The sequence below is a fragment of the Triticum aestivum genome, chromosome 2D (genome assembly GCF_018294505.1).
Source record: "Triticum aestivum cultivar Chinese Spring chromosome 2D, IWGSC CS RefSeq v2.1, whole genome shotgun sequence".
Taxonomy (NCBI): domain Eukaryota; kingdom Viridiplantae; phylum Streptophyta; class Magnoliopsida; order Poales; family Poaceae; genus Triticum; species Triticum aestivum.
Genome location: NC_057799.1, coordinates 564,951,546 through 564,979,242, shown reverse-complemented (window position 1 = coordinate 564,979,242; position 27,697 = coordinate 564,951,546). Strand labels below are relative to the sequence as shown.

Genomic DNA, 27,697 nt, shown 5'->3' with positions numbered 1-27,697 from the left:
GTCGATTTGAAAAAATGTTCATGGAACTTCAAATAAGTTCATCCAATTTGAAAAAAGTCCATCAAATTAAAAAAATAATCATCAATTTAAAGAAAATGTTCACGAATTAGAAAAAAACAACCAATTTTTGCCCCATCGTAGCCCCGCCACTAAAATAGACATATTATGGGCATAACATGTTAAAATAAACCTAGTTTCAGATATACTGCAAGATGACCCACCAGAATTCTAGAAAAATTAAAAAAATATGTTGAAAAGGAAAAATAAATAGATATTGTTAAAAATAGAAGGAAAAAGAAAGGAAAATGGAAGAAAAAATAAAATTGGAATAGAAAAGGTGATAAAAACAAAAAATAAAACTTGCTGAAATTAATATATGTATAAGAAAATTGAATCCCTAGATTGAAAAAGCTTATGTATTTTTAAGAAAAAATCAATGGATTTTAAAAAATTCAGTTTGTTTCTTTAAATATATTAATGTATACAAATATTATATTCATGTAAACCATTGTTTTTCTTCAGAAACAAATTGTATATATGAAATAAAATTGTTCAGACAGTATCTAATAACAAGTTCATGAACACAAAAAATCTTCCATGTATTAGAAAGTTGACATAAGTTTGGATAAATCAAATCGTAATAAAACAGAAGGAAATGGATTAAAATAAAAATGCAATAATCGAGAAAAAAAGGGAAATGAGATAAAGGAAAGTGGAAGGAAAAAAAATCAAATCGTATTGGAGATAAAAGTAAATAAAGTATCAGAATAAAAACTTGCATTAAAGCATGTAAAACAAAATTATATTCATGTATTAAAAAAGATTATGCATTTTGAAGAAAAAGTTCATGAGTTTTTTGAAATGTTAAATGATAGTTAAAAACATTAGTATATGCAAAATGTTATATTCATGCATGAAAAAGTGGATGTATTTATAAATAAATTGATGTATTCATACGTATGTGATAGAAATGTTCAATGCACGTACATGTAAAAAAATGAAATCCATGTATTTTAAAATGTTTACATGATAGATCAAAGAAAAAGAAGTAAAAAAAAGATGTAGAAAGCGGAAAAATTAAAAAATTAATAAAAAGAAAGGGGAAAATAAAAACAAAATAAAGAACACAAACCAAAATAAAAACTAGAAGATGAAAGGAAAGGAAAGAAGGAATAAACTGCTGAAAACAAAAAGATATCGCTGGAAAAGGAAGAAAATTGCTTAAACCAAAGAAATCGGCACATGAAGAGGAATTATATAAAATGTCGACTACAAAACCAGAGTAATGGGCCATTATATAGCGCTTGCGCAACTAAGCAGCTATTTCATGCACCAGGCGCATAATAGGGTTTGTAATTGCGAAGGAATCTCCTGGCTGTATATATAAATAGTAGCATTTTGCTATATCCAGTGAGGAGGGACATGTGGACCAAAGTTTGCTCCATAGTTTGAGGGGCTTTACACTAGTAACATGTGTAGCAAGCGCCATCTTGTGAGAATGGATATTACAAGTCACAACTCAATCATGCTACCCCCATATGGAATGATTTTCTATGGAGATTAATTACGGATTGAGGTGGAGTCCTTTGGTTGGCTAGGGGTGGGCCCTACGATGAAATTCAGGGTTTAGTGAGATTAGGTTAGGAATTTACGCGCGAAGCTAATTACGTAGCATGTAACTCGTGGGTTTAGCAATTTCAGTCATAATTACAGGGCTGGTCCGGCTAAATCAAGGGCCTCCTGCCGTACTTTAAAATGGGCCTACCACATTAAAATAGAACTATGTAAACACAATTACAATAATGTATGGATCAAAATGTCTTACATATCAAAATCATGCATATTCAATGTTTGGTTGCATAATCTTCACTTAAATAACATCATTCTTTCAACATTCCTTGAAATGAAATCTTCAATAGTACCCATATAATCAATCTTCTCTACTCCACTCCCATGTGCTATTGTCGCGAAATCAGTAAGTCTTTGTTGTGTCATTGTAGTACCCATATAGGACTTCAATAGCTTCAGTTTAGAAAAGCTCTACTCCTTTCATGTCACGGGAATAGTTGAAACCTCTATTCTTTGTTTTTCTTACGTTGTTGGTAATCTGATTATATTTTCTAGAGGAAGACATGACTTAATGTTGGTTCTTTCAACACTAGATGCCTATTATATACAAATGAAAATAATAAAATTAGAGTACATGTTTTAGCCAAAACTAAACAGCATGGTGGAAAGTGAAACTCACGATCAAGGCCACATGGGGCCGTCGGTCCTAGAGCTTGGAGCTCGAGCGTTTGGCGATGGCTTGAACGTTTGCCTTCTTTTCTATTCCTTGTCCTGCAGACCGGTCTTTGATCTGATCTACGAAAGAAATGAATAGACAATCCAATCACCTTGTGGCATTGTCGCCCACGCCATCACCCGCTGGAGCTAGGGATGTAAACGGCGCGCCGTTTAAGCCCACTTATTGGTCTAATAGTTTAAGAAAGTTTTTTTTTCTTTAGAAAATGAACTATCGAGCTATTTAAATGGGCCTTGCAGCGACATTTATCGCATCATTTAAATCCCTAGCTGGAGCCTTGAGCGATTGGCGAGGAACAACCGATCTTGAATCTTATTTGGTGCTCAAGACGCCAAATAAAGTGCAAACTGTACAATGCGCACAAACCCAACTCGCTCGCTAGTCTAGGTGCCCCTCGACCCATTATCACCCTCTACGGTTTTTGGAACCTTCTAGAAGGTTTCCACTGGTTTTTTGTGGTATTTTCACTAGTTTTATCTTTTAGTTTTGCCGAATTTTTATTTATTCTTTTTTAATTTTTTCCATTTTATTTCTATATGAAAGAATCATGAAAGTTTTTTTCATTTTTGGGAACCTTTTTTCAATTCTTGAACTTTTTTTAATTTCATATACTTTTTAAGATTTACAAAAAAAATTCAAGTTTGCGAACCATTTTAAAATTTTATAAATTGTTTCAAATTTGTGATAAATTTGAACTTTTCCAAATTTGCGATCTTTTTTTTTTAATTCTCGAGCTTTTCCAATGTTGCATACCTTTTTCAAATATAGACACTATTTTCAAGTTCACGAGCCGTTTCAAAGCTTATCCACTTTTGCCAAATTCATGAACTTTTACCAAATTTACTAACCTTTTCCAAAATCATCAACTTTTTCCAAATTTTGTGAAGTTTTTTTAATATTATTTCAAATTCACAAACTTTTTAAACATTAATATTTTTTCTAGATACCTTTTTAGAAAGTCAACAGCCAGCCGGCCAACAAGTTGACTGGTTAACCTTGCGAACCAAGGGCAGGAGCGAGCGAGCGAGTGAAGGAAGGGCTGGAGCGATCGAGCAAGCGAGCTGCTCGCATAGTTGTGTTGGCCCATGTGGGTAGTGCAGGTGAGCGCCGGTTCGGCCTGCCAGTGCTCGAAGTGTTCTATAGGAGGTCTCTCGGCCCCGTAGTCCCTACTTATCGCGTAGGTCGACCATTGTCGACCAAACGCGCACCCTCTCACTTGTTACCTCAATTTGGGATGGCCCAAGCACAATCCCTCTTCTAGTTTTGGGAAGGTTAAATAACCTTCCGAGGAAGGTTTTACCAGTAGAGAAATGGCTAGCCACAATTTTAATTGGTGACGCACCATTTTCAATCAACGCCCCAACTAATTTCCCAAATAGCGATGGAGTTGGCATATTATTGCATGTCACTTGTAGGTGGGACCCATCATTCTGACCATGTGCAACTTACTAGTGACATGGTGATGTGACGGCGGCCCGATCTTTCGATGAGAGAGGGGATAACTATCGATTTGGTGGATTTTGACCTTGACGATCCGGCTATACCGTACCTGACGATCGCTAAACCAATCTCCGATGGTTATTGACCTTGCCGTAGGCACGATCAACCTGAACAACGAGGTTCGAGTTCCTGCAAGCAATTGAAGAACCAACAAGAACAAAGGTGAATTGCAACTGAAATTGCGGATCATAAATTGAGTACACGAACTAGATGAAAAGTTAGGGTTCCATGGTGGATCTGACAAGGCGGTAGTCCTACACGTCTCGTAGATGCTAATTGTAGTGATGGCTAGACAATACAATAAAACCCAGGTCTAAAATCTAATCTAGGATAACTACTCCCTCTGTTCCAGAATAGTTGTTGCTGGAATGAATTTCCGACCAGGTGAAAAGGGGGAAATGTACCAAAGTACCCCTAACTTGAAAACGAAATTGTCCCTAATCGTCGTCTTCCCTCTGCCAGGCTCCTCCCCTCCGCCGTGGCCGCCCAGCCTCCAGGCCCCGTTGTAGCAGCACAGCCGCCGGCCCTCGTGCCTGTCACGTCCGCACCTCCAACCGCCCGCGGCTCCTGCCCGTCGCCCCCGCTGTAGCAGCGGCGCCTCCAGCTGCCGGCGACTCCTGCCCGTCGCGCCCGCTGTAGCAGCAGCGCCTCCAGCCGCCGACGACTCCTGCCCGTCGCGCCTGCTGTGCGACTCCTGCGCCGGCGACTCCAGCACCTCAGCCTCCCAACGGGCGGACCAAGCAAATCGAGCAAGAACAACGACAGGGGTGCTCCTGTTTGGAGGAAGAACATCAACATGGGTTTGTTTGGAGGAAGAACAGCAACAGGGACCAACCAAATTGTGAATTGCTACCTGTAACAGGGCTCTGTTTGTGAACAGCAACAGGGACCAACAGGTGTATGTGTTTGGATTGATCAATTGCTTGGATTGATCAGAAGTGTTGCAGCAACATGGGTCCTCCCATTGTGTTACTCCACTTGATCAGAATTGCTTGGATTGACCATTGTCCATCTGTCCACCTGTGAAAACAAAAGCAAGATTGAAAAATCAGCAGAAAATTGACAAAGCAAGATCAACAGTAGGTTAGCTACTCCATTTTTAATCCAAGTACTCTTAATGATCAACAACAAGGAGTAGATTCTTGGGATACTAACTGGATTATTATCCTGAAACCAGGCTCATAATTCAACTTTTGTCTGGATTGTTTGAAAGCAAACTGTACATGCTCAGCAATTATTTTTGTTGTCTTTCAACATTGGCAACTCTCTCGTGTAAATTAACATAAAGAGAAGATGAAACTCCTTGTTGGAGTTTGTGTAACTCCTTGATGCATCCTTGAATTTAGTTTGAATTACTCCAAGTTTTTTATTTTAGTTTTATTTAATTGATTTTCGAATTATGTTGGAGGAGAGGAGAAGGGATGAGAGGAGAGGAGAATTTCCATTTTAAGTTTAATTAACTTAAAATTTCCATTTTAGTTTAGTTAACTTAAAATTTTCATTTAGTTTTAATTACCTTAAAAGTTTCATTTAGTTTTAATTAACTTCAAATTTTCATTTGGTTCATCTCACTCACCTTAATTAACTTAAAAGTTTCATCATACTGCACCTTAATTAACTTAAAGGTGAGTGGTTTCTAAGGAGTAGAATTTGTGTTTACTACTACTGGAATTGCTACTGGAAATCCAAGAAAAGGAAGGAGAAGATAAGAGATCCTACACCATACTCCTAGTCCAAGAACTAAGTTTTAACTATTGCACTTGTGTTTCCCTAAATATGAGGTAGTTGCTGTCAGGCTTATCCTATCCAAAATTATTTACAGTGCTCTTGTTAGCAGAGAAGAGAATGAGAAGAAAAAGAGGAGAAAAAAGCTGCATTGTACTCCTTCAAGCTACTTCTAAGAATAGAAATTTTGTTTACTGAATTTGCAAAATTCTTCAATACTTCATTTGACAAAGTAGGAGTACCATTCTGAACATTCTCCAACTTAACAAAACTAACTGTTTTGATACAATCAAGTTTTGCTGTCACACAAAAGTACTCCAACATGTAGCTACTGTACTGAAACATGTACTCCAGCTTGTTCAGAATATCAAGCTTTTTATATATCTAATGTATACCTACTGTCCTCACAAACTCCAGCATTCAAGCAAAACAAACATTCAGTAAACACACATTCAATCAAAACAGGTGTTGACTTAACCTACAACATTCTGTGTAAACACACATTCAAGCAAAATACACATTCAGTAAACACACATTCAAGCAAAATAGGCTGAAGGAGTATGTTGTGCATACCGGAGATGGCTGGTCGGCGTCGGGACTGTGTGGTGGTTTGGCGCCCGGAGGCCTTCGGACCACCACAATTGGCCGGCGTTGCTCTCTTGCAGCTCCTGGGAGTTCTGCTGGAGCACAGGAGGAAATTCAGTTAAGCACAGGAGGAAACTCAGTGAAGCGCATGAACTACTCCTGCAGTTAAACGCATCGCCGCCCATGAAATTCAGTTAAACGCACGAAATTCAGTTAAAGGCTGAGCTAATACTAGCAGCTGCTCACCGAGTTACCGAAGCAGAGGTCTGGCACCATCGCCAGGGAAGAAGATGCCGTCGTCCCACCCGTGCTCGCCGAACCGGCTGTCGTCTGGTCCATGGCCGCGCCTGCCCCGCTGGGCCTCGGCCTCGGCGGCGGTGACGTGCTGCCGAATGAAGGCCTCGAACTCCAGCTCCGACACGCTCTGCTTCGGACCAGCACCACCATCTTCCTCCCGCTGCTCCGGTCCAGCACCGGTGTCCTCCTCCCGTTGCTCCAATTCAGCACCGCCGCCCTCCTCCCGTTGCTCCAATCCAGCACTGCCGTCCTCCTTCCGCTGATCCAGCACAGATCGAGCACTGCTGCCCATGGATCGAGCACCGCCGCCCATGGATTGAGCAACGCCGCCCACGGACAGAGCACAGCGGCTCTAAAAATGTTACCTTTGACCAAGAGCTAGCAGGCGGGATAATAGGGTTAGGGCCTTAGGGGCACGAATCGGGGTGGTAGAGGAGCAAGACGACGGTGAGGAAGACACCGACGAGAGGGAGTGGACGGCGACTGGCCGGCGAGCGATCTGGGCTCGGGAGGAGCGACTGGGGAGAGAGCGAGTGGTCGCCTGGTCGATGCGAGTGGGAGGGCAAAATGGGAAATGGAAGAAAACTGGTAGCGTGACGGAAATTATACTAAGATTCTAAAACGACAACTATTTCGATACAGAGGGAGTATTTATTAGAGGCACACGTGCCGCCGGTCGATTTGCTGTGTCTCATCCGAACACGGACGGCTTCAGGTGCAACTCCACGGGTGGGCCTGCACCGGCGGAAACGTTGCTGGCCTGGCTGCAGAGTCCAAATATTATAATGCCTCATCAAGTCCTTTGGTCGTGGCCCTTGTACACATGAATGCATGCATGGATGGTTCGGTGTGGAGGCATGCATGCAAGGGCGTTGGATGGCATGCATGCATGTGTTCCACGCACATGAAAAAAACACTTTGGTTGCTCATCTTCACACGGCCATGCATGTATGTGTTCCATGCACATGAAAAAAAAGCATTTGTGGCTGCTCCTCATTTTCACACTGGGCTTGTAAAAATATTCTCTTATTCTGCATATAATAATTAATAAAAGATTGTGTCGTATTTCTATTCTGAGCAACAAAATAATATTTCATATAATTATTAATAGAAATCACCTGATTGTTGTATATGAGGACAATATTGTTGGTCGTATCTATATAGGCCATGTCCACATCACATGGCAAACCAGCCTACAACACCACTATTAGGACTACTTGTGGCATGACTCGTTCTGCCACATCACCATTATATAATGTGGGGTCCACTTTTTGTCACAATTACTATTGGTGTTGCTAAAAGTGGCACGCCATCAATATTTGCATAGTCAATCTGACCAGATTATCTCACCTGTACCACACTCTTCTCTCAAAATCATCTCTTCATATCAATCTCTCTATAAATCCTAACATACGTGACCGGTTCGTCTATGATCTAGGTAATGCCCAAATTTCGGCATATATGCCAAATATTTAGCAAAGGCAATTAATGCCCTTTTTTTTACCCTTGTAGGCAACTGGATCGATTGAACGATTCATGTATATATGGATCGAACTATAAACGGGTTCTTCAAGGTGGCGTTGGAAGGTAGAATTGTAAGGGCAAAACAAAGATATTATGTTTGTGCAAGAAGTGCAAAAACAAAATTTTGATCAACCCTTCTACTAGTCATGTGAAGATGCACTTGCCGAAACATGATTTCATGCCTCATTACACATGATGGACAAGTCATAGTGAGGACGAGGAGGATGTTGACGTTGAAAGGGCAACATATGAGGAAGCGAGATACCCTCTCGATGATGAGCCGGAAGGAGGGAAGAACGAGTCCGATGCCGAACATGAAGATCATCTGGACGGACAAGAAGGTCGTGCGGAGGTTCAGGAAGCAAGAAAACTTTTTGACAAAGAGCTGGCCAAGAAGGAACACTTTGACCGATCTGGCATCTATCCAGTGGAAGAAGATGACGACCAGAACGAGAAATAGTGCACCGAAAGGAGCAAAAGTACGTTGTCTGAGTCAGAAACTTTTGCTGAGAGAATTGAGAAATGACATCTCTGTAGTTGAATTTATGTATATTTTATTATTCAGCATTGATACCGATCGTATTTTAGTATAAATGTAATAAATATACATTACTGTTATTCTAAAATATGGAAAACAAAGGGAATTAGTGAATAGGAAAAAAATATCTATGACGTTACTAACATCAGTAGCGCCATAGATAACCATACCTATGGCGTTGCTGACGTCGGAAACACCATAGGTATTTTCCCACTTGATTTATCCATTGGGGGGGGGGGGGGGGGGGTGGTGGCTTGAATTCCAAAATTTCATTTCGCGCCTTGGCCTTCTCTTCTCGTGCGAACGACCGGAGGGTACTCCTCCTCCCGCGGCACCGCCGCCCCCGTCAAGATCCTTGCTCGCCGACGCCGCCCCCATTCGTGGCAACCTCTCCTTTTCGCGCCGCCACATCCAACCGCCTCGACCTCGCCTCTAGCAGCGCCGACGGTATCCTTGTGTCCGCGTCCTCCCCCCGCCCCAATGCCGTCCTTCTCCCACCCTATCCGCCCGATTTCGTCGGCAAGTGAGGTCTTAAAACAATCAGACACATTTGTTCTAATTGCTATATTTTTAGAGTAAATTAGTTGTAGTTCTAATATTGTGAGTTGTGTTGGTGATCTATACGATGGAATGCCGTTGAAATTTTGTAGTTTTAATTGTTGTAGTGATTAATGGAGTTGAATTTTAGGTGCACATATTTTTTGTGTTGCTCGCAATTGTTTCAGGCTATATATGTATATTTTTGCAAGGAATGTATAGAGTTGCCATGTTTTGGGAAAATGTTGATTAATTTATGTTTCATTAAAATTCTAGCACTTAATATGTCCTATTTTGGATTCGACGGGCAAAGTCAAGGAAAACTACAGAGGCATCAAGAAGGTCCTGGATGAAGCACTCGTCAGGAAGGAATTATCAAAGAGGGATATCGCGAGTTTGCCAAATTTAAAATGGTACGCTTCGGCCATAAAACCGACCTCCGTTGTCTGCAGCAACCAGAAAACATTGATTCGGACGTCTACTACGTAGTCCACCACATGGAAGAGTACATACAGGAGGGAGAGCGCCTTAAAATACATAAAATTTTCTCACAATTTAAAAAATGCTCAATTTTTTAAGTTTTTTCATGATTTTCAAAATATGTTCATCAAATTCAAAATTTTGCTTCATCCAATTCACAATTTGTTCATCAAACTAAAAAAAGTTCATCAAATACAAATTATGTTAATTTATTAGAAATTTATGACCATTTCATGAATCGGCGGACATTTTCTTGAAATCCATGAACATTTTTTTTCCAAATTCATGGACATCTTTTGAAATTTAGGATTTGTTTTTTAAAACTTACGAACATGTTTTGGAAATCCTGAGTTTGATTGAATAAAAAACAGAAAAATGAAAAAAAACAAAGAGGAAAAAGGGCGCTCTTCGCCCACCTGGGGTGGCCTAAAAGGGCGTAGGGGGTGCGGGTGCGCATTTTCAGCGCTTCTTACCGCCATACATGGGTAGATATGCACTTCCTCGACCGATCGACCGGTTGCTTCACCAATTTGTTGTTCGGGGGCTAGTAGTCAGGACTGAAGAGACCCATCTGCAGAGGCGAGATGCCCACCTATGGGGAAATCACTAACTAAGGGTACCTCTTGCAAAGATTACTCGCACCTTCCCAGGTTGTGACAAGTAGCGCACTGCATGTACACCACTTGTCACAACATGAGAGTTTTTTTCTTTTCTTTTTGTAGTTCGTACATTCAAAATGTTCTATCTCTTAAACCACGCGTTCAAATCCCGAACTGTTTTCACTGTTGGATTTCTCGCGTTGAGATTTTCGAAACTAGATCCAATATTAATAGGTTTCAATGAATTTTTTTCTCGAGAAAATCCAAAAAAATCCGAAAGATAAAAAAGTAGCGGGAAGCACGTTTTTCCCCACATTTTCCCCTTTTCAAGAGGCACATATGTGCCTCTCGCGGTAGCAAATTTGTGCTTCCACGAGAAGCAAAACTGTGCCTCTCATGGAAACAAAAAAAATAACTTGTTTTTTTTTTTTCATTTTCGAGAGCATAATGCCTCTCGTGGAAGTAAAACGGTGCCTTCATAAGAAAAAAACATGTGTCTCTCGCGAAAGCAAAAGAAAGCGTCTTTTTTCTTTCCAAACGCGAAATCAAACATACGCCTCCATGAAAATTAAATATGTTCCTCCCACGGAATCAAATCTGTTGCTCCCCGACTAGCAAGTCTGTACCTCTCGCGGAAGCAAAAAAAACGCATTTTTTCACGCAAATTTTCTTTTCTAAGAAACATACGGAAAAGTGGGCAAAAACCGAAAAGCCAAAATAAACCCAAAAAAACCATCTAAAACCCTACAACAGGTACAGAAAATAAAAAATAAAATCACGAGAGAGCGCCCAGTAGACGACACATAAAGACGGCTGAGAGGATGCCACTTCACGCGTTCTTAGCTGACAAAAACTGATCCTTGCGGGGCTCCCGCAAGGGGTATCCTTGGTTAGTTGCTCCCAACTGACATTTTCTTTAACTTTTGATGACTACTGATGAACGCGTAAACACTATTTCTCATTCTTCAACGAGACCGAAGTTACACTCCCCTCAAGGATTTCGCCTCTGCATTCTATCTGGGCCGGCCCATTTGTTCTTCTCGCTATTGCGTTCGCTCGCTCGAGGTGTCGATCGCTGTACTGGTTGGTCTGGTTTCCTTTTAAAAATATTTTTTTCGTTTCTATTTTCTTTGTTTCTTCTCAGTTTTTCATTGGGTTTATGTTTCTTTCTATTTCACGGGTTTTCTTTGTTTCTTTATTGGTTTTCAGTGGGTTTTTTCTTTGTTCTTGTTTCTTTTCTAGTTTTCATTGATTTTTTTTATTTTCTTTCTTTTTCTTCGATTTTCTTCTTGTATCTTTCTTGTTTTTATCTGTTTTCTTCATTTTCTTTCTTTCATGCTCCATTTTTACTGTTTTCTATTCTTTCTGCAGTGGTTTTTCCTTTATTTTTTATTTCTTTGTTTCTTTTTTTGGGTTTTCTTTGTTTTTATTTTGTTTATATGAGAAAATGATGATCATGTATTTTAAAATGATAAACGTGTATATAAAAAGTTGATCATGTATACAAAAAATGTAGGACACACGCTAAGCAAAAGTAGACATCATATATATATATATATATATATATATATATATATATATATATATATATATATATATATATATATATATATATATATATATATATATATATATATAAAGTTAATTCTGTTAAAAATGTTAAATATGTATAAAATAAATGTCCTAGATGTATACAAAAAGCTACAGGGTGTGTGAAAAATGTTGTATTGCCATTTAAAAATGTTGCACACATGATCAATAATTTTTTATACACGTTTAACATTTCTTGAATACATTATCAAACGTTTTGTTATACACGTTTAATATATTTTTAAATATATGATCAACATTTTTTCATACACATTTCTATCCTTTTTGTATACAAAAAAAGACAAATATCGGATATTTAACATTTTTAAAGGCTTGATCAAAAAACTTCATACCAATTTTATACTTTACGTATACATGCGAAACATTTTTTCTATACACATTTAACTTTTTCAAATGCTTGACTAACATTTTTATATACATTTTTCATACACATGTTATATTTTTTGTATACATTTTTTATATATAGGAGAACCATTCTTTCTATACACAATTAACATTTTCAAATGCTTGATTAACATTTTTAAAATGTTGTGTATATATATATATATATATATATATATATAGAGAGAGAGAGAGAGAGAGAGAGAGAGAGAGAGAGGATATTTTGGAAGTATAAACAAAATATAAAATGGAAGCAAAAACAATGTATTGACCCCGCGCCGCATTGACCAAGGCTGACAACTCGAGCCACTGTGACTCGTGCATGTTTGTTGATGATGTCGTACAGTGAGTCTGTTATAAACTTCCTGCGGCCCAGCTGGCCCATGAAGACGTTGTTGAGCGGGCGAGGGTTGTTTCCACATCGCGTCAGGTGACACATAGGGGCGCCCTCACAAACGGGGCTATATACACTATCTGAACAATCTGAGGGCCCTATGTGGGCATAAAGCCGCACTCCCATGGGCTTCGGCCTGCATAATTATACCATAAAAATGCCAGGATTTGTAGCTTTTTTGCATGATAATATGGGTCTCATTTATATCATATAAGGATCATAGTACAAGTCACGTACACACCGACCTGACAAAACTGAAAAGACAGCATAACGCTAGTCTTTGCACAAAGGAACATCAGCCAAGAAGGAAAAATACAATCAAGACTGACGGATCCTCTGAACTTGACACCAGCGCCCATCACCTGCCTTTGGCACCACCACAGCAGCCACCAAAGAAAAAAAACGATGGATCACCTCCTCACCCAAGCTCGACGAGGCTCCATCGCTGATATGCAGCTTTGCGGACCTCCAAGGTGGCTCACCAAAAGTGAAACCATTAACTTTGCTCTTTTACCACCACACACACGAGTGTATAAGTTTTTTAATACTGTAAAATCATATTGGCGACACTACTAGTCTCACTCGATGTGGATGCACAATGTTTAAAAAGGTAGACATTATCATCGTTGACTAAAAGTAGACACACGGTTTTGTCGCGGTGTTTTTGATAGTAGGGTTACATCTTCTTCTTCTTCTTCTTTGCACTTCTACCCGTGAAACTTCACATAGAAAGGCTATGGAGCCTGGCTCGCACTCAATAGAGGAACAAATTCCACCCCGGAGCGAGCAAGACAAGAGAGGTGGCGCCAACAAACAGAAGGCCTATGGTGCAACGAAGCGCTCCCTTTGGCAACCAAGCAGCTTTGCAACCCTTCCGAATAACCACAAAGCCAACTAAGAGCGGCAAACAACAACCCCACCCACTTTGCTGAGGCAATGACCACGGTTATTTTCCTGCCTTTCGTGACCCAGATCACACCAACGATGACACATGATACACATGACTCTACACCCACACCACCCATACTTGTAGGTGGGCTCAGCCGGCGCACATAGCCGGTGGGAGGGTTGAGCCACAAGTAACGAGTTGATGTCCATGTTTGGGTTTCCCTTGAGGGCTTGTTTGGCCAACTTGATTTGACAAGGAATGAAAGGGATTGAGGGAGATGAAATACCCTCAGAGTAAAAATCCACTCCAATCTCTTTGGTAGGAGGTTTAACCGAGCATGGCCTAATGGAAAGGGAAATGATCATAATCAACCGACCGATTACACCAAGCGATCTGTCGCCTGGGTTCTCTAGCGCTAGTCCACACATACCCAACCCCATGCATCACATCGTTGAACCACTTATCCACTCGTTCCTCTCTCTCCTAGGAGCGACTACTCATCCTTCTTCCCCACAAAGCCACAATCTAGCCATGGCGTCTCTCTTTCTCTCTCTACTGTCGATGGGTTGCAAGGGAGACTCATCCTCTTCTCACGCTCCTCTTCCATCATCTGTCGACAGAGATCACAACACCACTTGCCATGGGGAACACGACCAGTGATGCAGGTCGGCCAACACAACATGCGCGGATGTTGCAGACTAGCCCGCCGCAAACGATGGCGGTGCCGCAACGGCGGTAGCACAATACCGAAAAATGGTGTTGGGATCTGCCTCATCACAACATTTGCCACGCCACAATTGCTGGTGCTGTGGGAGTGACGACGATGGTACATGCCGACGATGTTGTGGGCATCGATTGCAACATCAGTGATTATGTGGAGGATGGCGGAGATGGCAGCATGGATGATGTAATGGGGGTTTGAGTGGAAGTGCTTTGCAATGGGTCGTGCAGCAAGGGGGACATGCCAGAGGTTCTTGCAATATGGGTCGTGCTCCAAGGGGGGACTCGCAAAAGATGCATGCAACGGGGGTCATGCCGACGACTCGTTGGAGGTGCTTCTGCAACAAAGGACGTGTTGCAACGAAGTTTGCAACATGGAGCATGTTGCAGTGATGGATGGGCAGCACAGAGTAACGATCGTGTGGTACGCAAGTCACTGTCCACAACGGCTGGCCCGGTTTTCCCTGGCGGTGGCCTGTCAAACGTGGCGACCGAAGTACACATACCTGGTGCCCTCTGCTGCACCACATGCATGGAGACGGACAGCTCCTGCATTGACCCGTAAAACTCTGCGTGTGCATCGATCTCTGCATGCTCTAGAGTGAGCGGGCAACAGCGAGACGAGGAAAGCGGCAGAGAAATTAACGGGCGGACTCGGGCTCTTGTTCTTCCCACCCATCTCCACTCCATCTCGCACCTCCGCATGCCCTCTTGTTCCTCTCCACCGCTAAACCTCCTCGTCCTCTCGATCTGCAATCGCCTCCCCTCTCCTCCTCCTCCCCCTTCTCCTGACTTGGATCTCGATCGGATGAGATGGCCGACGCCAGCGCCGGCAACAATGCGGGCAGCACGAGCAGTGCCGAGGTCCAGATACAGATCCCCGCAGGTCAGTTTGCGAGTGCTGACCACTCCATCTCCGGTTGTCGAATTTTCACTCCTGGACGGGTTTCATTTGTTCAATCCGTCCTGCCGTTCGTTGCTTCGGGCATCCATGGCGCCAACGCGGGGTTAAATTGATTTACAGTGTTATTCTTCGAAGAGCGAAATGTGAACATGAGGGAAAGAAAATAATTTTACTTGTATATCAAAATCAAACTCCTAGTGATTCTTCTACAGAACACATTTCTGTCATTGACGTCACTGAATTTTACAGTTCTCGCTCTAAACCACAGGGCCACCCAAAGCCGAGCCGGGGGCACCATCCAAGAACTCCGGCGCCAAGAACTGGCGGTGGTGGATGATGGTGTCGGTGGACGTCTTCTTCGTCGTCGCCGGCCAGACGTCCGCGACGCTGCTGGGGAGGTACTACTACCACCAGGGCGGCAGCAGCAAGTGGATATCAACGTTCGTGCAGACTGCCGGCTTCCCCATACTGTTCCTCGCCCTCTTGTGTTTCCCCAAGTCGTCCGGCGGCGGCGGCGCCAGCGGGGACGCCCCGGTCGCCAAGGTCGCCGTGATCTACGTCGTCCTGGGGCTCGTCATAGCCGCCGACGACATGATGTACGCCAGCGGCCTCAAGTACCTCCCGGTGTCCACCTACTCGCTCATCTGCGCCAGCCAGCTGGCCTTCAACGTCGTCTTCTCCTACGTGCTCAACTCGCAGAAGCTCACCGGCCTCATCTTCAACGCCGTGATCCTGCTGACGCTGTCCGACGCGCTCCTCGGGGTGAACCACGACGAGACGGAGGACATGAGCGGCATGCCTCGGGGCAAGTACCTCATGGGCTTCCTGCTGACGCTGGGGGCGTCGGGCACCTACTCGCTCATCCTCTCCCTCATGCAGCTCACCTTCGAGAACGTGATCAAGAAGCACACCTACACGGCCGTGCTCAACATGCAGATATACACGGCGCTCGTCGCCACCGTCGCCTCCATGGTCGGCCTCTTCGCCAGCGGCGAGTGGAGGATGATGACGGAGGAGATGGACACCTTCCGCTCCGGCCAGTTCTCCTACTTCATGACGCTGGTGTGGACGGCCGTGTCCTGGCAGATCACCTCCGTCGGGGTGGTGGGGCTCGTCTTCGAGGTCTCCTCGCTCTTCTCCAACGTCATAAGCACCGTCTCGCTGCCCATCGTGCCCCTCTTCGCCGTCCTCATCTTCCACGACACCATGGACGGGATCAAGATCATTGCCATGCTCATCGCCGCCTGGGGCTTCGTTTCCTATCTCATGCAACACTTCATCGATGACAAGAAAGCTAGGAAGGCCGCAGCTGGTGGCTAGCTAGTATATATGCTCCTCTCCTTCGTGCCATCGATAGGAATTAACTTTTTTTTGCTCTCCTGATCATCTCTTAGCTGCGAGGAAACTAGCTATATTTAGGAGCTTTGCTAATGCTATATGTTGCAGGATTTTTCCTTTTTCCTTTATAGAGTATATATATCTAGTACTATGTATGCTACTGAATAAAAATAGGTTGCTTTTATTTCCAAATGATAAGTGTCACGTGTTAGGAATTCAGATATTCAGGCCGAACGTGTTGGATACCACTAGATTCTGGGCGCACGAATCTTGATGCATATTGGGTGACACGTCAGAACTTTTCGTTCGGGCGGACACATCGATCCGCCGAACGGTGACCGCTCTTTTCCTCTTCCTTCTGTCTTGTCCACTAGGGATGCGTTTGGTTGCTAGCATCGTTTTTAGGCACTTTGCATACTTGTTGCACTGGGGCCTTGTTAAGCATATGCAGGCAAAAAATCATCATCTGGACGTTGATTGGTTGCCTGCATATCCTCTCCCTGCATCGTAGCAATGCCTCTACGCATTGTATTTGGTTGCTCGCATTGTCTGTGCTCATACGAGTGCATGTTGTTTGGTTGCATACCAGCATAGAGTTGTGCTCACCTTGTACCACACTTGGCGAGGTTACCCACAACTACTAAACCTTTACAAACTATCACACCAACGTCCTCCATCAAGCCTCCCTGATTCCTCTTGATATCAAGCACATGAACATGCTCACCATCCTTGTCAGGAGCATCAACGTCGATGGTGTCTGACTCCTGGGTGTCTGGATACTCAGGCATCAGCTAGCCCAGCGGCTGACCTGAGCACATGGCATGCGATCTAGTTTCTTGTATGTTGGCTTCGAAAGACTGTTCTCCCAAGTGAACTGTTTTCCGATCATGGAAATCTCTCGCAGATCTAGACTGTCGATGACAACGTTGAAAAGGAAAGGTCAATAATTATCAAACCTATCGTGGCTTTTCTCATTTGGAAATCGTAGCAAATTGAAATTCCCGCTTATAAGAATGGGGTAGGGATTATCCTTCGCAAGATTAACCAGTTCTGAAGAAAATCGGTCTTGAACTCATCCTCGGCTGCCCCATACACGACGACGAGGTTCTATGTGAAGTTGTCGGCTTTGCGAATATGAAGTTTAACATGAAACTCACCATCCGAACTAGCCAAAACATCTATAGTCCATGTATTTACGCCAAGTAAAATGCCCCCAGAACGACCTCTAGGCGGTCATGAAATCCAAGCAAAGTCTATCCCGCCAGAAAGATAGTTAAGCAGACTTACTGAGAAATCACGTCTCCCTATTTTAGAGATAGACAAAAAATCTAAATTCTATTCCTTATTACATAGACACACCTGCTTGATAGATAGCTCCTATGTCTTAGGCCGTGTACAATGCAAGGTGCTAGGAAGAGGTGCTTGGAGAAATAAACCAGGCTTTTTTTTACAAGGCAGGCGCTTAATAAGGCGTCTCTCCTGTAGAAATAAGCACCGGTGCTTGAGAAAAATCTGATGCACCTCCCTAAGCACCTAGCATTGTACAAGGCCTTAGAGGGGTCTTCACTGGTTGCCCTTATGGCGTTAATGACAACCCCATATTCTTGCATATGTATATCAATCCTGCTAAAAATCGGTCGACTGAGATTTAACGAAGTCTCAGTCGACCATGCAGTATTTTATGCCATCGTTTGCGACATTTTTTTCAACCGGTTGTAACATCCGTCTTGATGGTTGTAACATGTCGTCCCTCATCGGTTGTAGCACGTCATCTCAATGGTTGCAACATCTTCATTGACGGTTGTAGCATTTTAGTTAGAACGGTTGTAGCATTTATTATTGTTGCTTGTAATGTCGTCGCAACACTTTTTGCCGCCGTTTGTAGCATCTAGCCGTGCCTCTTGTAGCAAAAAAAAAAACACGCTGACGTCATTCGCCTGAGACTTCGTTAAGTCTCAGTCGACTGAGTTCTAGACACGCCCTGTGTATATATATGATACTAAAAGGGGAGGCGCCCCTTCGTCGTGCTGTTCTTCTTCAGGAACTTTCAGCAATTCCAAACTTTTAAAATTTTGAAAATTTCAAATTCCAACTTGGTAAAAAAATTAAATTACTCGGAGGGTCACATGAACGCGCCTGCAGGAGAGAGAAGGCTGGGACAGAATATCACATGGGTTGACGATGACGAGAGAGAGAGAGAAAGAGAGGGCACGCAGGAGTGGTGGGCAGGATCACCATGGTAGGTGTGGGTTTGAGAGGGGGGGGGGGGGGGGGGTCAGATGGACGAGTGGACACGATCACCTGGGGAGAGAAAAATCTCGCATACTTTGATTTAAAATTGCGATGAACTGTCAGATCCCTAAATATACGTTAGGATGAGACGAGATCGTTAAGCTGGAGATATTTTTTGATTCTCGTGTGGATTCACCAGACGATCAACGGCTCCAGTGCTCGACGCTGGCGCCGTCTGGATTATTTTTCCTCCAAGGGGCCGGGAAAATTGACTCACGGCAGAGGCGTTGCGCAACGGTGCGGTGCTGAGCTAAGTCAAGCTCATGTTGACCGCAGATTAAGACCCTAGCTAGCGCCATTGTTGTCCGCCTTATTACTCGATCGACGGTGGTCTCCGATTTCAACGAGAGGAGGAGGAAGACGACACGCATCCGTGTGCAAGAGGATCAGATTATTCCCCTGCCCCGGTTGCTATCCTCTTGCACATCCTTTTCGGCACTTCGGGTTTGCAGGATACAGAGGACTCTGTGCGGATATGGGCGATGCGGGTGAAATTCATCTTCAGATTGCAGGTCCCTCTCGCCCTCCATCTTGAATTCTTGATACTGGAACTTTCTTGTGGTTGTAGGCCGCTGGATCCATTTGCCGGACTAATCGGCCGGCGATGCAGGTACACGAGGCGAAGATGAAGCTCGAGCCGTAGCTGGCAATGGCACGTCCCCGGCGCCACCGTCGGTGTCGGAGCGCGTACAATGGTGGGCGGTGGTGCTCGTCAACATCGTGCTCGTGCTTGCCGGGCAGAGCGTGGCGAACCTCCTCGGCAGGATCTACTACGACCAGGGCGGCGGCAGCTTGTGGATGGCCACGGTGGTTCAGTCCTGCGGCACGCCGCTCGCCATCCCGCTGCTCCTCTACTTCGGGCGCCGCCCAAAGGCCACCGCGACCGCGGTGACGCGGCCGCCGCTCCTCAAGATCTCGGCCATCTACGCCGGCCTGGGGGTCCTCCTCGCCGGCGACAACCTGATGTACTCCTACGCGCTGCTCTACCTGCCGCTGTCGACCTACTCGCTCGTCTGCGCGACGCAGCTCTCCTTCAACGCCGTCTTCTCCTACTTCCTCAACAAGCAGAAGTTCACCGCGCTCATCCTCAACTCCGTCGTGCTGCTCACCTTCTCCGCGGCGCTCGTCGGCGTGAGCCACGGCTCGGACGGGACCAACAGCAGCGTCCCGCCGGGGAAGTTCCCGCTGGGGTTCGCGCTGACGCTGTCGGCGTCGGCGCTCTTCTCCCTGATCCTGTCCCTGATGCAGCTGACCTTCGACAAGGTGCTCAGGAGCGACACCTTCTATGACGTGATGGAGATGCAGTTCTGGAGCAACACCGCCGCGGCCATCGTGTCGGTGGCCGGGCTGTTCATCTCCGGCGAGTGGAGCACCCTGCACGGCGAGATGGACGGGTACAAGAAGGGCAGGGTGGCCTACGGGATGACGCTGGCGTGGACGGCCATATCGTGGCAGCTGACCACCATGGGCCTGATGGGGCTCGTCGCGTCGGTGTCGTCGCTCTTCACCAACGTGATCAGCACCGTGGGGTTGCCGCTGTCGCCCATCATCGCCGTCATCTTCCTCGGCGACCGGATGGACGGAGTGAAGGTGCTGGCCATGCTCGTTGCCGTATGGGGCTTCTTGTCCTACATCTACCAGCACTACCTTGATGATGCCAAGGTGAAGAAGATACTGGCTGAGAGATCAGCCGAACACCGGACTGTAAAACTCGCTACAGAGTGAACAGAATTCGCCGGAATTCGAGTTGACACTCTGCTCACCAGACTGTAAAACTAGCTGTGGATAGGACTTCCTATAGGTGCCAACTCTATGATGAGCTTTGCTACCGTTTTAACTCACGAGGTGCCGTGGCATCTTTTTGTTGGTTATGATCGCAGGCTTCACATCGAAATTCAGGGGCGTGTGTGGGAGATTAGGGGGGATTTATGTATGTATGCCATAGTTTTGTACTGTACATCCGTATCAACACGTGTGATTTTTTTTAGAATTTTTGAAACTTCAAAATGAGATTTTTAAATTTTGAAAATAAAGTGCTCCATGAAGCTCGGTCTCGGTTTAGCATTTCCGTGATGTATGCTCTATCATACTCTACTTTTTAAATAGACTAGTAAACAAGCTCGTCCGTTGCAATGGAAAAAAAAACCCACCACCCAACATATCTCATCCACAGTTTATTATACCTGCCATCACTTTCTGTTATCTATAGCTCTTTGGCGTACATGCATTTTCTCTGCAACACAAATATTCTTGTTCCATTGTTCAATCTTTTGCGTATAGTTGGACCATAAGTGACAAGAATCGTGAGGAGCTTTGTAAGTGGGTGGAGGCATGAGTTGTATGAGCCGGTAAGAAATGCAGGAGAGTGATGCTACACACACGGCGGATTTTGGAAGATTTTCGCATGATTATACACATCAAGTCGTCCATGCGTAGAGTATGTAAGCATTTTTTGTACCTCGGCCAGTCACTGTCGTATAACCCGAAGTTCTCAATGCAGGGTAACCAACCTAGTGGCGTCTCACCACCTCCTCGAGACAAAAACCATTTTTTTAAAAGGAGAATTGCCCCCCGGACTCTGCATCATATGCAACCATATTATCAAAACAAAAAGGCTGCAAAAAAAAATGAAGTGCGGTACAAAGTCTTGAAAAAGAAATAAAAGATACACAAAGCCACAACCGGCATAAATAAAACTTGATGCTTATATACATATTTTATTGCTGGACCACCATCCAATCAGTTGTAGATGTCTTTCAACGGTTGCACCCATAAGCCATATGCTTCTTGGCTTCTGCACGACTAAGTAATGACCACGTACGGATCGAGTAAGTTGCTCTGTAGATGACCTGCAAAAAATGGTAACACTATGTCTTTTAAAAATGACGTCGTTTCGGTCCATATTGCCCAAAGTAATGTGCACACTCCGTCTCAAATGTGCGCCGCTATTTTAGGCTCCACCCCATTAAGCCAAGTCCCAAATAAAGTGTTATGTTATTAGGTGGACTAACATTAAAGGCCACGTGCACTGTGCGCCACAATAATCTGGCCAATGAGCATTGAATGAACAGATGTTGAATCGATTCATCAAGTCATAAAAATAACACCGTTTGCTACCCTCCCAACAATGTTTTACCAGGTTGTCTATTGTCAAGATCACTTTCTTGTGAACAAACCTCATAAAAACCTTTATCTTTAGAGGCACCTTAAATTTTCAAATGTGTAGCGATTTGGGATTGGTCTAGTATTTAAATCAATATACATTGACTTTACTGATAATACTCTTGATTCCGACAGTCTCCAGCATAGTGTATCCGGCTTATCTGATAGGCCGATCTCCATCAACCTACGCACGAGATGTAGTCATCTATCCCACCGTTCACCCACAAGTGATCTTCTGAACTGAATGTTTAAGGGAACTGATCCTAAAACTGTACTCCCTCCGTTCGGAATTACTTGTCGCAAAAATGAATAAAAATGAATGTATCTAGAAGTAAAATACATCTAGATACATCCCTTCCTCCGACAAGTATTTCTGGACGGAGGGAGTACTTGTGAAAGCCTCTTTCCATTGTACAATATTGTAGAGGGTAGGATACTGAATGGCGAGCGGCTTGTCCCCTAGCCATGTGTCCTCCCAAAACCTAGTGGTACTACCCTTCCCAACAATGAATTTGGTCCTATTGAAATAGGCTAACTTAGTACACATAAATCCCTTCCAGAACAATGAATCATTCGGATAGGCCGTCACTTGCGAGTGTTTTGGAATGTAAGTACTTATTACGCAATAATTGTATCCACACTCCCTCGTTCTCCACCGATAGTCCGTACAACCATTTGCTAAGTAGGCATCTATTCTTTACTTCAAGGTTTTCAATCCCTAGGCCCCCTTGGTCCTTCAGTTTATAGATTATGTCTCATTTAGCCAACCTGTATTTAGATTTATTCTGTCGCTTTGCCAGAAAAAACATGATCGATAAAAGTCTAATCTTTTTTGTACCCTAACAGGTACTTCAAAGGAAGACAAAAGGAACATCAATATAGTCGTCAGCATGGAGTTAATGAGAATAAGCTGTCCCCTGTAAGACACAGGATTGCCCTTCCAACAACTTCATTTTTTCTTAAATCGATCCTTAATGCATTCTCATTCTTTATTGCTTAGCTTTCGGTGATGAATTGGTATTTCCAGATATCTAAATGGGGGAGCTCCCAACTCACACCCAAACAACTGTCTATAATTATCTTGTTCTTCTTTGGCGCGCCCAAAGCAGAATAATTCACTCTTATTGAAATTGATTTTCAACCCTGATAGTTGTTCAAAAAGACATAAAACCATCTTCATATTCCTCGCCTTTGCCATATCGTATTCCACATATTTGACCCAAAAAATGAATAAAGCAACATATGCCAATTATTAGGAAGCAAACTCCTCATAAACATTAGTGTACTCCAGATTTTTCTATTTGCAAATATCTAATTGTAAAGTCCATTATCAAGATATATTTGTATACCACACACTTATTAAGAACGACAAACACATCGAAATCACTAATTAAGGAGTACTCGTTGCAAAGAACACTCCACTTTCCCAGGTCGCGACAAGTGGCGCCCATGCAGCGCGCCACTTGTCGCAACCAGGGAGTTTTCCCTTTTTTCGTAGATCCGTTTATTCAAAACGTTTTATCTCTTAAACCGTGCGTCCAAATCTCGAACCGTTTTCACCATTGGATTCCTCGCGTCAAGATGTTCAAAAGTAGATCCCATGTTGATAGGTTTGACGAACTTTTTTTTCACGAAAAAAACGGACGAAAAAAACGGGCGAAAAAACCGAACCGGGAGCACGGTTTTTCCCCTTTCCGAAAGAGGCACGCCCGTGCCTCTCGCGAAATCACAACTGTGCCTCTCGTGGAAGCAAAACCGTGACTCTCGTGGAAGGAAAAAAAAACAGAGAACGCGTTTTTTTCCGTTTCCGAGAGGCACGGCCGTGACTCTAGCGAAAGCACAACCGTGCCTCTCGCGAAAGCAAAACCGTGACTCTCGCGAAAGAAAAAAAAACAGAAAACGCGTTTTTTTTCCTTTTTCGAGAGGCACGGCCGTGACTTTCGCGTAAGCACAACCGTGCCTCTCGCGGAAGCAAAACCGTGACTCTCACGAAAGGAAAAAAAACAGAAAACGTGTTTTGTTTTTCCCTTTCCGAGAGGCATGGCCGTGACTCTCGCGAAAGCACAACCGTGCCTCTCGCGAAAGAAAAAAAACAGAAAATGCTTCTTTTTTTTCGTTTCCGAAAGGCACGGCCGTGACTCTTGATAAAGCACAACCGTGCCTCTTGCGGAAGAAAAACCGTGACTTTCGCGAAAGTGAAAAAAAAGAAAATGCGTTTTTTCGAGCAAATTTTTTTTTGAATATTTTTTTGATCGAAAAGCTAAAAAAGACGGGGGAAAACCAAAACGTCGAAAAAAAGGGGGGAAACCGTATAAAAAGCCGAAAACGCGTGCGGGAAAATAATAAAAAAACAAAATCCGATGGGAGCGTCCAGAGCGCGACACGTGGCGAATGGCTGAGAGCGCGCCAAGTGGCGCTGATCGTTGCGAGGCTCCCGAAGGAGCGCTCGCTAACTAGTTGCTCCCAAACACATACATATATGCTACACTAAAACAAGATTCGCAAATAAATCAAAGGAGACATGGAATTTTGTCATTTCTTATTATCATATTTAAGTTTAATAGATTTAAACATGTTTTAAGGTGTGTTTATTAAGAGATTGTATTTTAATTACAAAAATGTATAAATTTATCTTAAAATTAGCAATCATTGTGAGTTTGAAAAAATTTACTTATAAATTAATAAGTATTAATTTTACTATAAATATTGATATTTATTTAATTCGCACTAAGGTCCAATATTTGTTGGACCAAGATTGCCGGCCTGGTTGGCCTGCGCGCGTAGGAGGTCGTCGTGCGCGAAGATGTTGCAGAACTGGAAGACGGAGCCACTCTTCCTGGAGCCATTGACGAGTCCCTGGCCCGTGACGAAGTTCTTCTGGCCCGGGAGCGGGGCGCGGGCCAGGAGGTGACAGTTCTCGAAGACAACGGCAGCGTCACTGAAGACGAAGTCAACAGTGCCGACGATGTGGCAGTCGCGGTAGAACTGACGGAGCGAGTGCGCGTACATCGTGTCATGGTGGCCCTCGAAAGCGCAGCGGTAGAAGACGGAAATGTCTGAGTCGAATCATACTATTTATTTCCAAAAATCCAAAAAATTGTTCTTTTTAAACAGGTCGCATTTTTAAGTTACTCCGTTATGAAATTTTACACACATGGAGATCACATCCTTGTGTACTTGTACAAATTTTTCCCTTTTTTTGAAACAAAAAAGTATGAATTTTGAATTTGAAAAAAGGCCTCCAGGGGTGCTCCACAATGTCGTTCTCCTCACATGTCTACTTTTTCAAATTTAAGAGACCAAAAACATATTTTTCTCTTCTTTCATCTATAGTACTCCCTCTGTCCCATAATGTGAGACACTTTTTGAATAAATGTATAGGTGTGTCTAGGTCTTAGTCGACTCAGACTTAACCAAGTCTCAGTCAAGTGATTTAGTGTGTAAGAAGAAAAAGAAAACTGAAAAGAGAAATTTTATACGAATCTTCATACAAGATCGAAGGCATATAGCATCAACTAAGACATAACGAAGTCTAAGTCAGACTGAGATCAGCAAAACTGTAAATGTATTGTCTTTTCCCCTCGTCCTAAGAGCATGGTTAATAATACAGCCAACGGTTGGCTATAAGGAATTGCCATGGCATTTAGAGCTAACCACATAGCCGGCATGTACAATAGTAAATTTTAGATATGTACTACTTTATTAAAAGTTGACCCATCTTACAACTTCACAAAGTGTCTTGGGTTTCGTGTTGTAGCCGGCTACTAACCAAGAGCTCGCTTCTCTTTTCCCTCCTCTTCTTTCCCCTCTAACTAAGCAAAAATATAATATTTTAAGCTTATGTCATCTTACTGTACTTGCTATAGACTCCGTGTAGAGTCCCCTTCCTTCGTCGGTGGCTCTCCCATTGCGAGCGAGCATCCCCTGTCCTGTACATAGTCCCGAGGCGCCTCGCCGTACCTATACCACTCGTTGCCGGCGGGAGTCTGCAGGTTGTCTGGCAGCGCCGTAAATCTCGCCGGAGACCTCGTGGATTTGGCGCTGCCTCGTTGCAATCGTTAAATGCCTAAAGAGATTCATGGTGAAATACTTGTCTTCGTGCTCCTTTTCTTGGGGCTCTCCGTGATCCAACCTTTTCTCTTGCTTAAACAATTGATTTCTTGTGATCCAACCTTTTCTCTTGCACATTCCTAGTGTGATTGTCTTTGCTCGTGGTGACGCGCCGGCTCTCCATGCAAGGAGTAGAAACAACCTTGCCCGGTTGCGACCTCCAAGGGCCAAGGAGGAGGAGGAGTGGCCGCTCTTGGAAGGCGTGGAGCAGGGGGCAGTGCAAGGGGGAGTGGAGCAGGGCAGCGGATGAAGATCATCAATATCTCCTTGTCACTTGACAACTCCAAGATGCTAGCGCCCATAGGCTGTAAGACACGGTTATGGCAAGCGAGCTGCACCGCAAACCCCGGTACATGCTGAAGCGAAAGCAAAGAATCGAGGAATTCCCTATTCTTAGCGCGCTGCGGCAAGATGTCGCTATTTCGCACAGGCGATCTAGCGATCGCTCAGATTGGCTGGGCCCGTTTAAGCGTTTTCGGCATTCCCTGTTTTGGGAACCTTCTAGAGGTTCCCAGTCGGTTTTTTACGATTTTGGGAAACTTCTAGAAGGTTCCCGAACCAGATTTTTTGTTGTTCTCTTTCTCTTTCTTTTCTTTTTTCTTTCTTTTTCTTTTTTTTTCCTTTTCTCTCCCTTTTCCTTGCTTCTGTCTATTTTCTTTACTTCTTTGGTTTTTTATTTCTTTTTTCCTTTCCTTTTCTTTCTTTTTTTATTTTCTGCTCATTTTCGTTTCTCTTTCTCAAATTTATTTTATTTTTTGAAAAAAGTTCTCATTTTAAAAATTTGCTCATTTTACAAAAAATGTTCATGTGTTCAATTTTTTTTCATTAAGTAAAAAAAAAATCAAAATTTGTTCGCTTTGTTTCGGAAAATGTTCGGTAATTCAAAAATTGTTCACCTTTTTAAATTTTGTTCACAAACCAAAAACTATTTGTTTAAAAAAGGTTATCATTTTTAAGAATTTGTTCACAAATTTAAAAAATGTTCACATGTTTAAATTTTGTTCATACATTCAAAAATGTTTGGGATTTCAAAAAACAAATGTTCATGTTTCCAACATTTGTTCATAAATTCAAAAACGTTTTGTAATATTAACAATACTTCCCATTTTGCAAATTTGTTCGCAAATTCAAAAAATATTTTTATTTTCAAAAGTTGTTCACAGATTCCAAAAAATGTTCATTTCTCCAAATTTGTTCACAAATTCAAAATATGTTCGCATGTTTAATTTTTGTTCACAAATTCAAAATATTTGGGAAATTCAAAAAAATTCATGTTTTCCAAATTTGTTCGCATATTCGAAAAGTGCTACAGTTTTCAAAAAAAATTAGAATTTCTAAAAATGATCACATTTTCGAAAAATGTTCACCTTTCAATTTTCTTATTGTTTTTCCAAAAGTATTTTTGCGTTTATGAAAAGTAGTTCATAATTTAGAAAATATTGCCGTATTCAACTTTTTGTTACTATTTATTTTTAGAGTGATTTTAGTTCCCAAATAATTTTGCGTTTCGTAAAACTTTTCCTTTTATTTATTTTTTTGCGGGTAAAAAAATTACACTTGGAATTTTGAAACAAGTTTTAATCTGCCGCTTATTATAGTTCATATATACCGAACAAAATTGTATGCACTAAACCTCAGTTGCTACAATGGCTATGGGCTCGCTTCCCTGGCGGGAGGACTTGAGTTCGATCCCTCGCGCACAAGTTTTATTTTATGGGTTTTGATGAATTGGTTTTATTTTTCGCCGTTGTCAGCATTTTTTTAAACTCGTGCTACAAATCTTTCAGAATAGCTCGCTTGTCGTGG

At 43.1% G+C, this 27,697-nt stretch overlaps 2 protein-coding genes across 2 annotated transcripts; both read left to right on the top strand.

Moving 5' to 3' along the window:
• Positions 1-14,723: 14,723 nt before the first annotated feature.
• On the top strand, positions 14,724-16,519 carry LOC123049994 (probable purine permease 11). Its single transcript, XM_044472842.1, has 2 exons — positions 14,724-14,971; positions 15,258-16,519. The coding sequence occupies exons 1-2, from the start codon at positions 14,899-14,901 to the stop codon at positions 16,307-16,309; spliced, it is 1,125 nt and encodes a 374-aa protein (XP_044328777.1). The 5' UTR covers positions 14,724-14,898; the 3' UTR covers positions 16,310-16,519.
• A 2,177-nt stretch (positions 16,520-18,696) lies between these two features.
• On the top strand, positions 18,697-20,609 carry LOC123054537 (probable purine permease 11). Its single transcript, XM_044478322.1, has 2 exons — positions 18,697-19,131; positions 19,230-20,609. Exons 1-2 carry the CDS (start codon positions 19,095-19,097, stop codon positions 20,342-20,344), a joined length of 1,152 nt encoding a protein of 383 aa, XP_044334257.1. The 5' UTR covers positions 18,697-19,094; the 3' UTR covers positions 20,345-20,609.
• The last annotated feature ends 7,088 nt before the right edge of the window (positions 20,610-27,697 follow it).

What these genes read in the sequence shown, in the direction of transcription:
- LOC123049994 (XM_044472842.1), top strand. Translation starts at nt 14,899, where the DNA reads ATGGCCGACGCCAGCGCCGGCAACAATGCGGGCAGCACGAGCAGTGCC. An exon ending in CCAGATACAGATCCCCGCAG is followed by an intron (nt 14,972 to 15,257) that starts GTCAGTTTGCGA and finishes TCTAAACCACAG; the next exon opens with GGCCACCCAAAGCCGAGCCG.
- LOC123054537 (XM_044478322.1), top strand. Translation starts at nt 19,095, where the DNA reads ATGGGCGATGCGGGTGAAATTCATCTTCAGATTGCAG. An exon ending in AATTCATCTTCAGATTGCAG is followed by an intron (nt 19,132 to 19,229) that starts GTCCCTCTCGCC and finishes CCGGCGATGCAG; the next exon opens with GTACACGAGGCGAAGATGAA.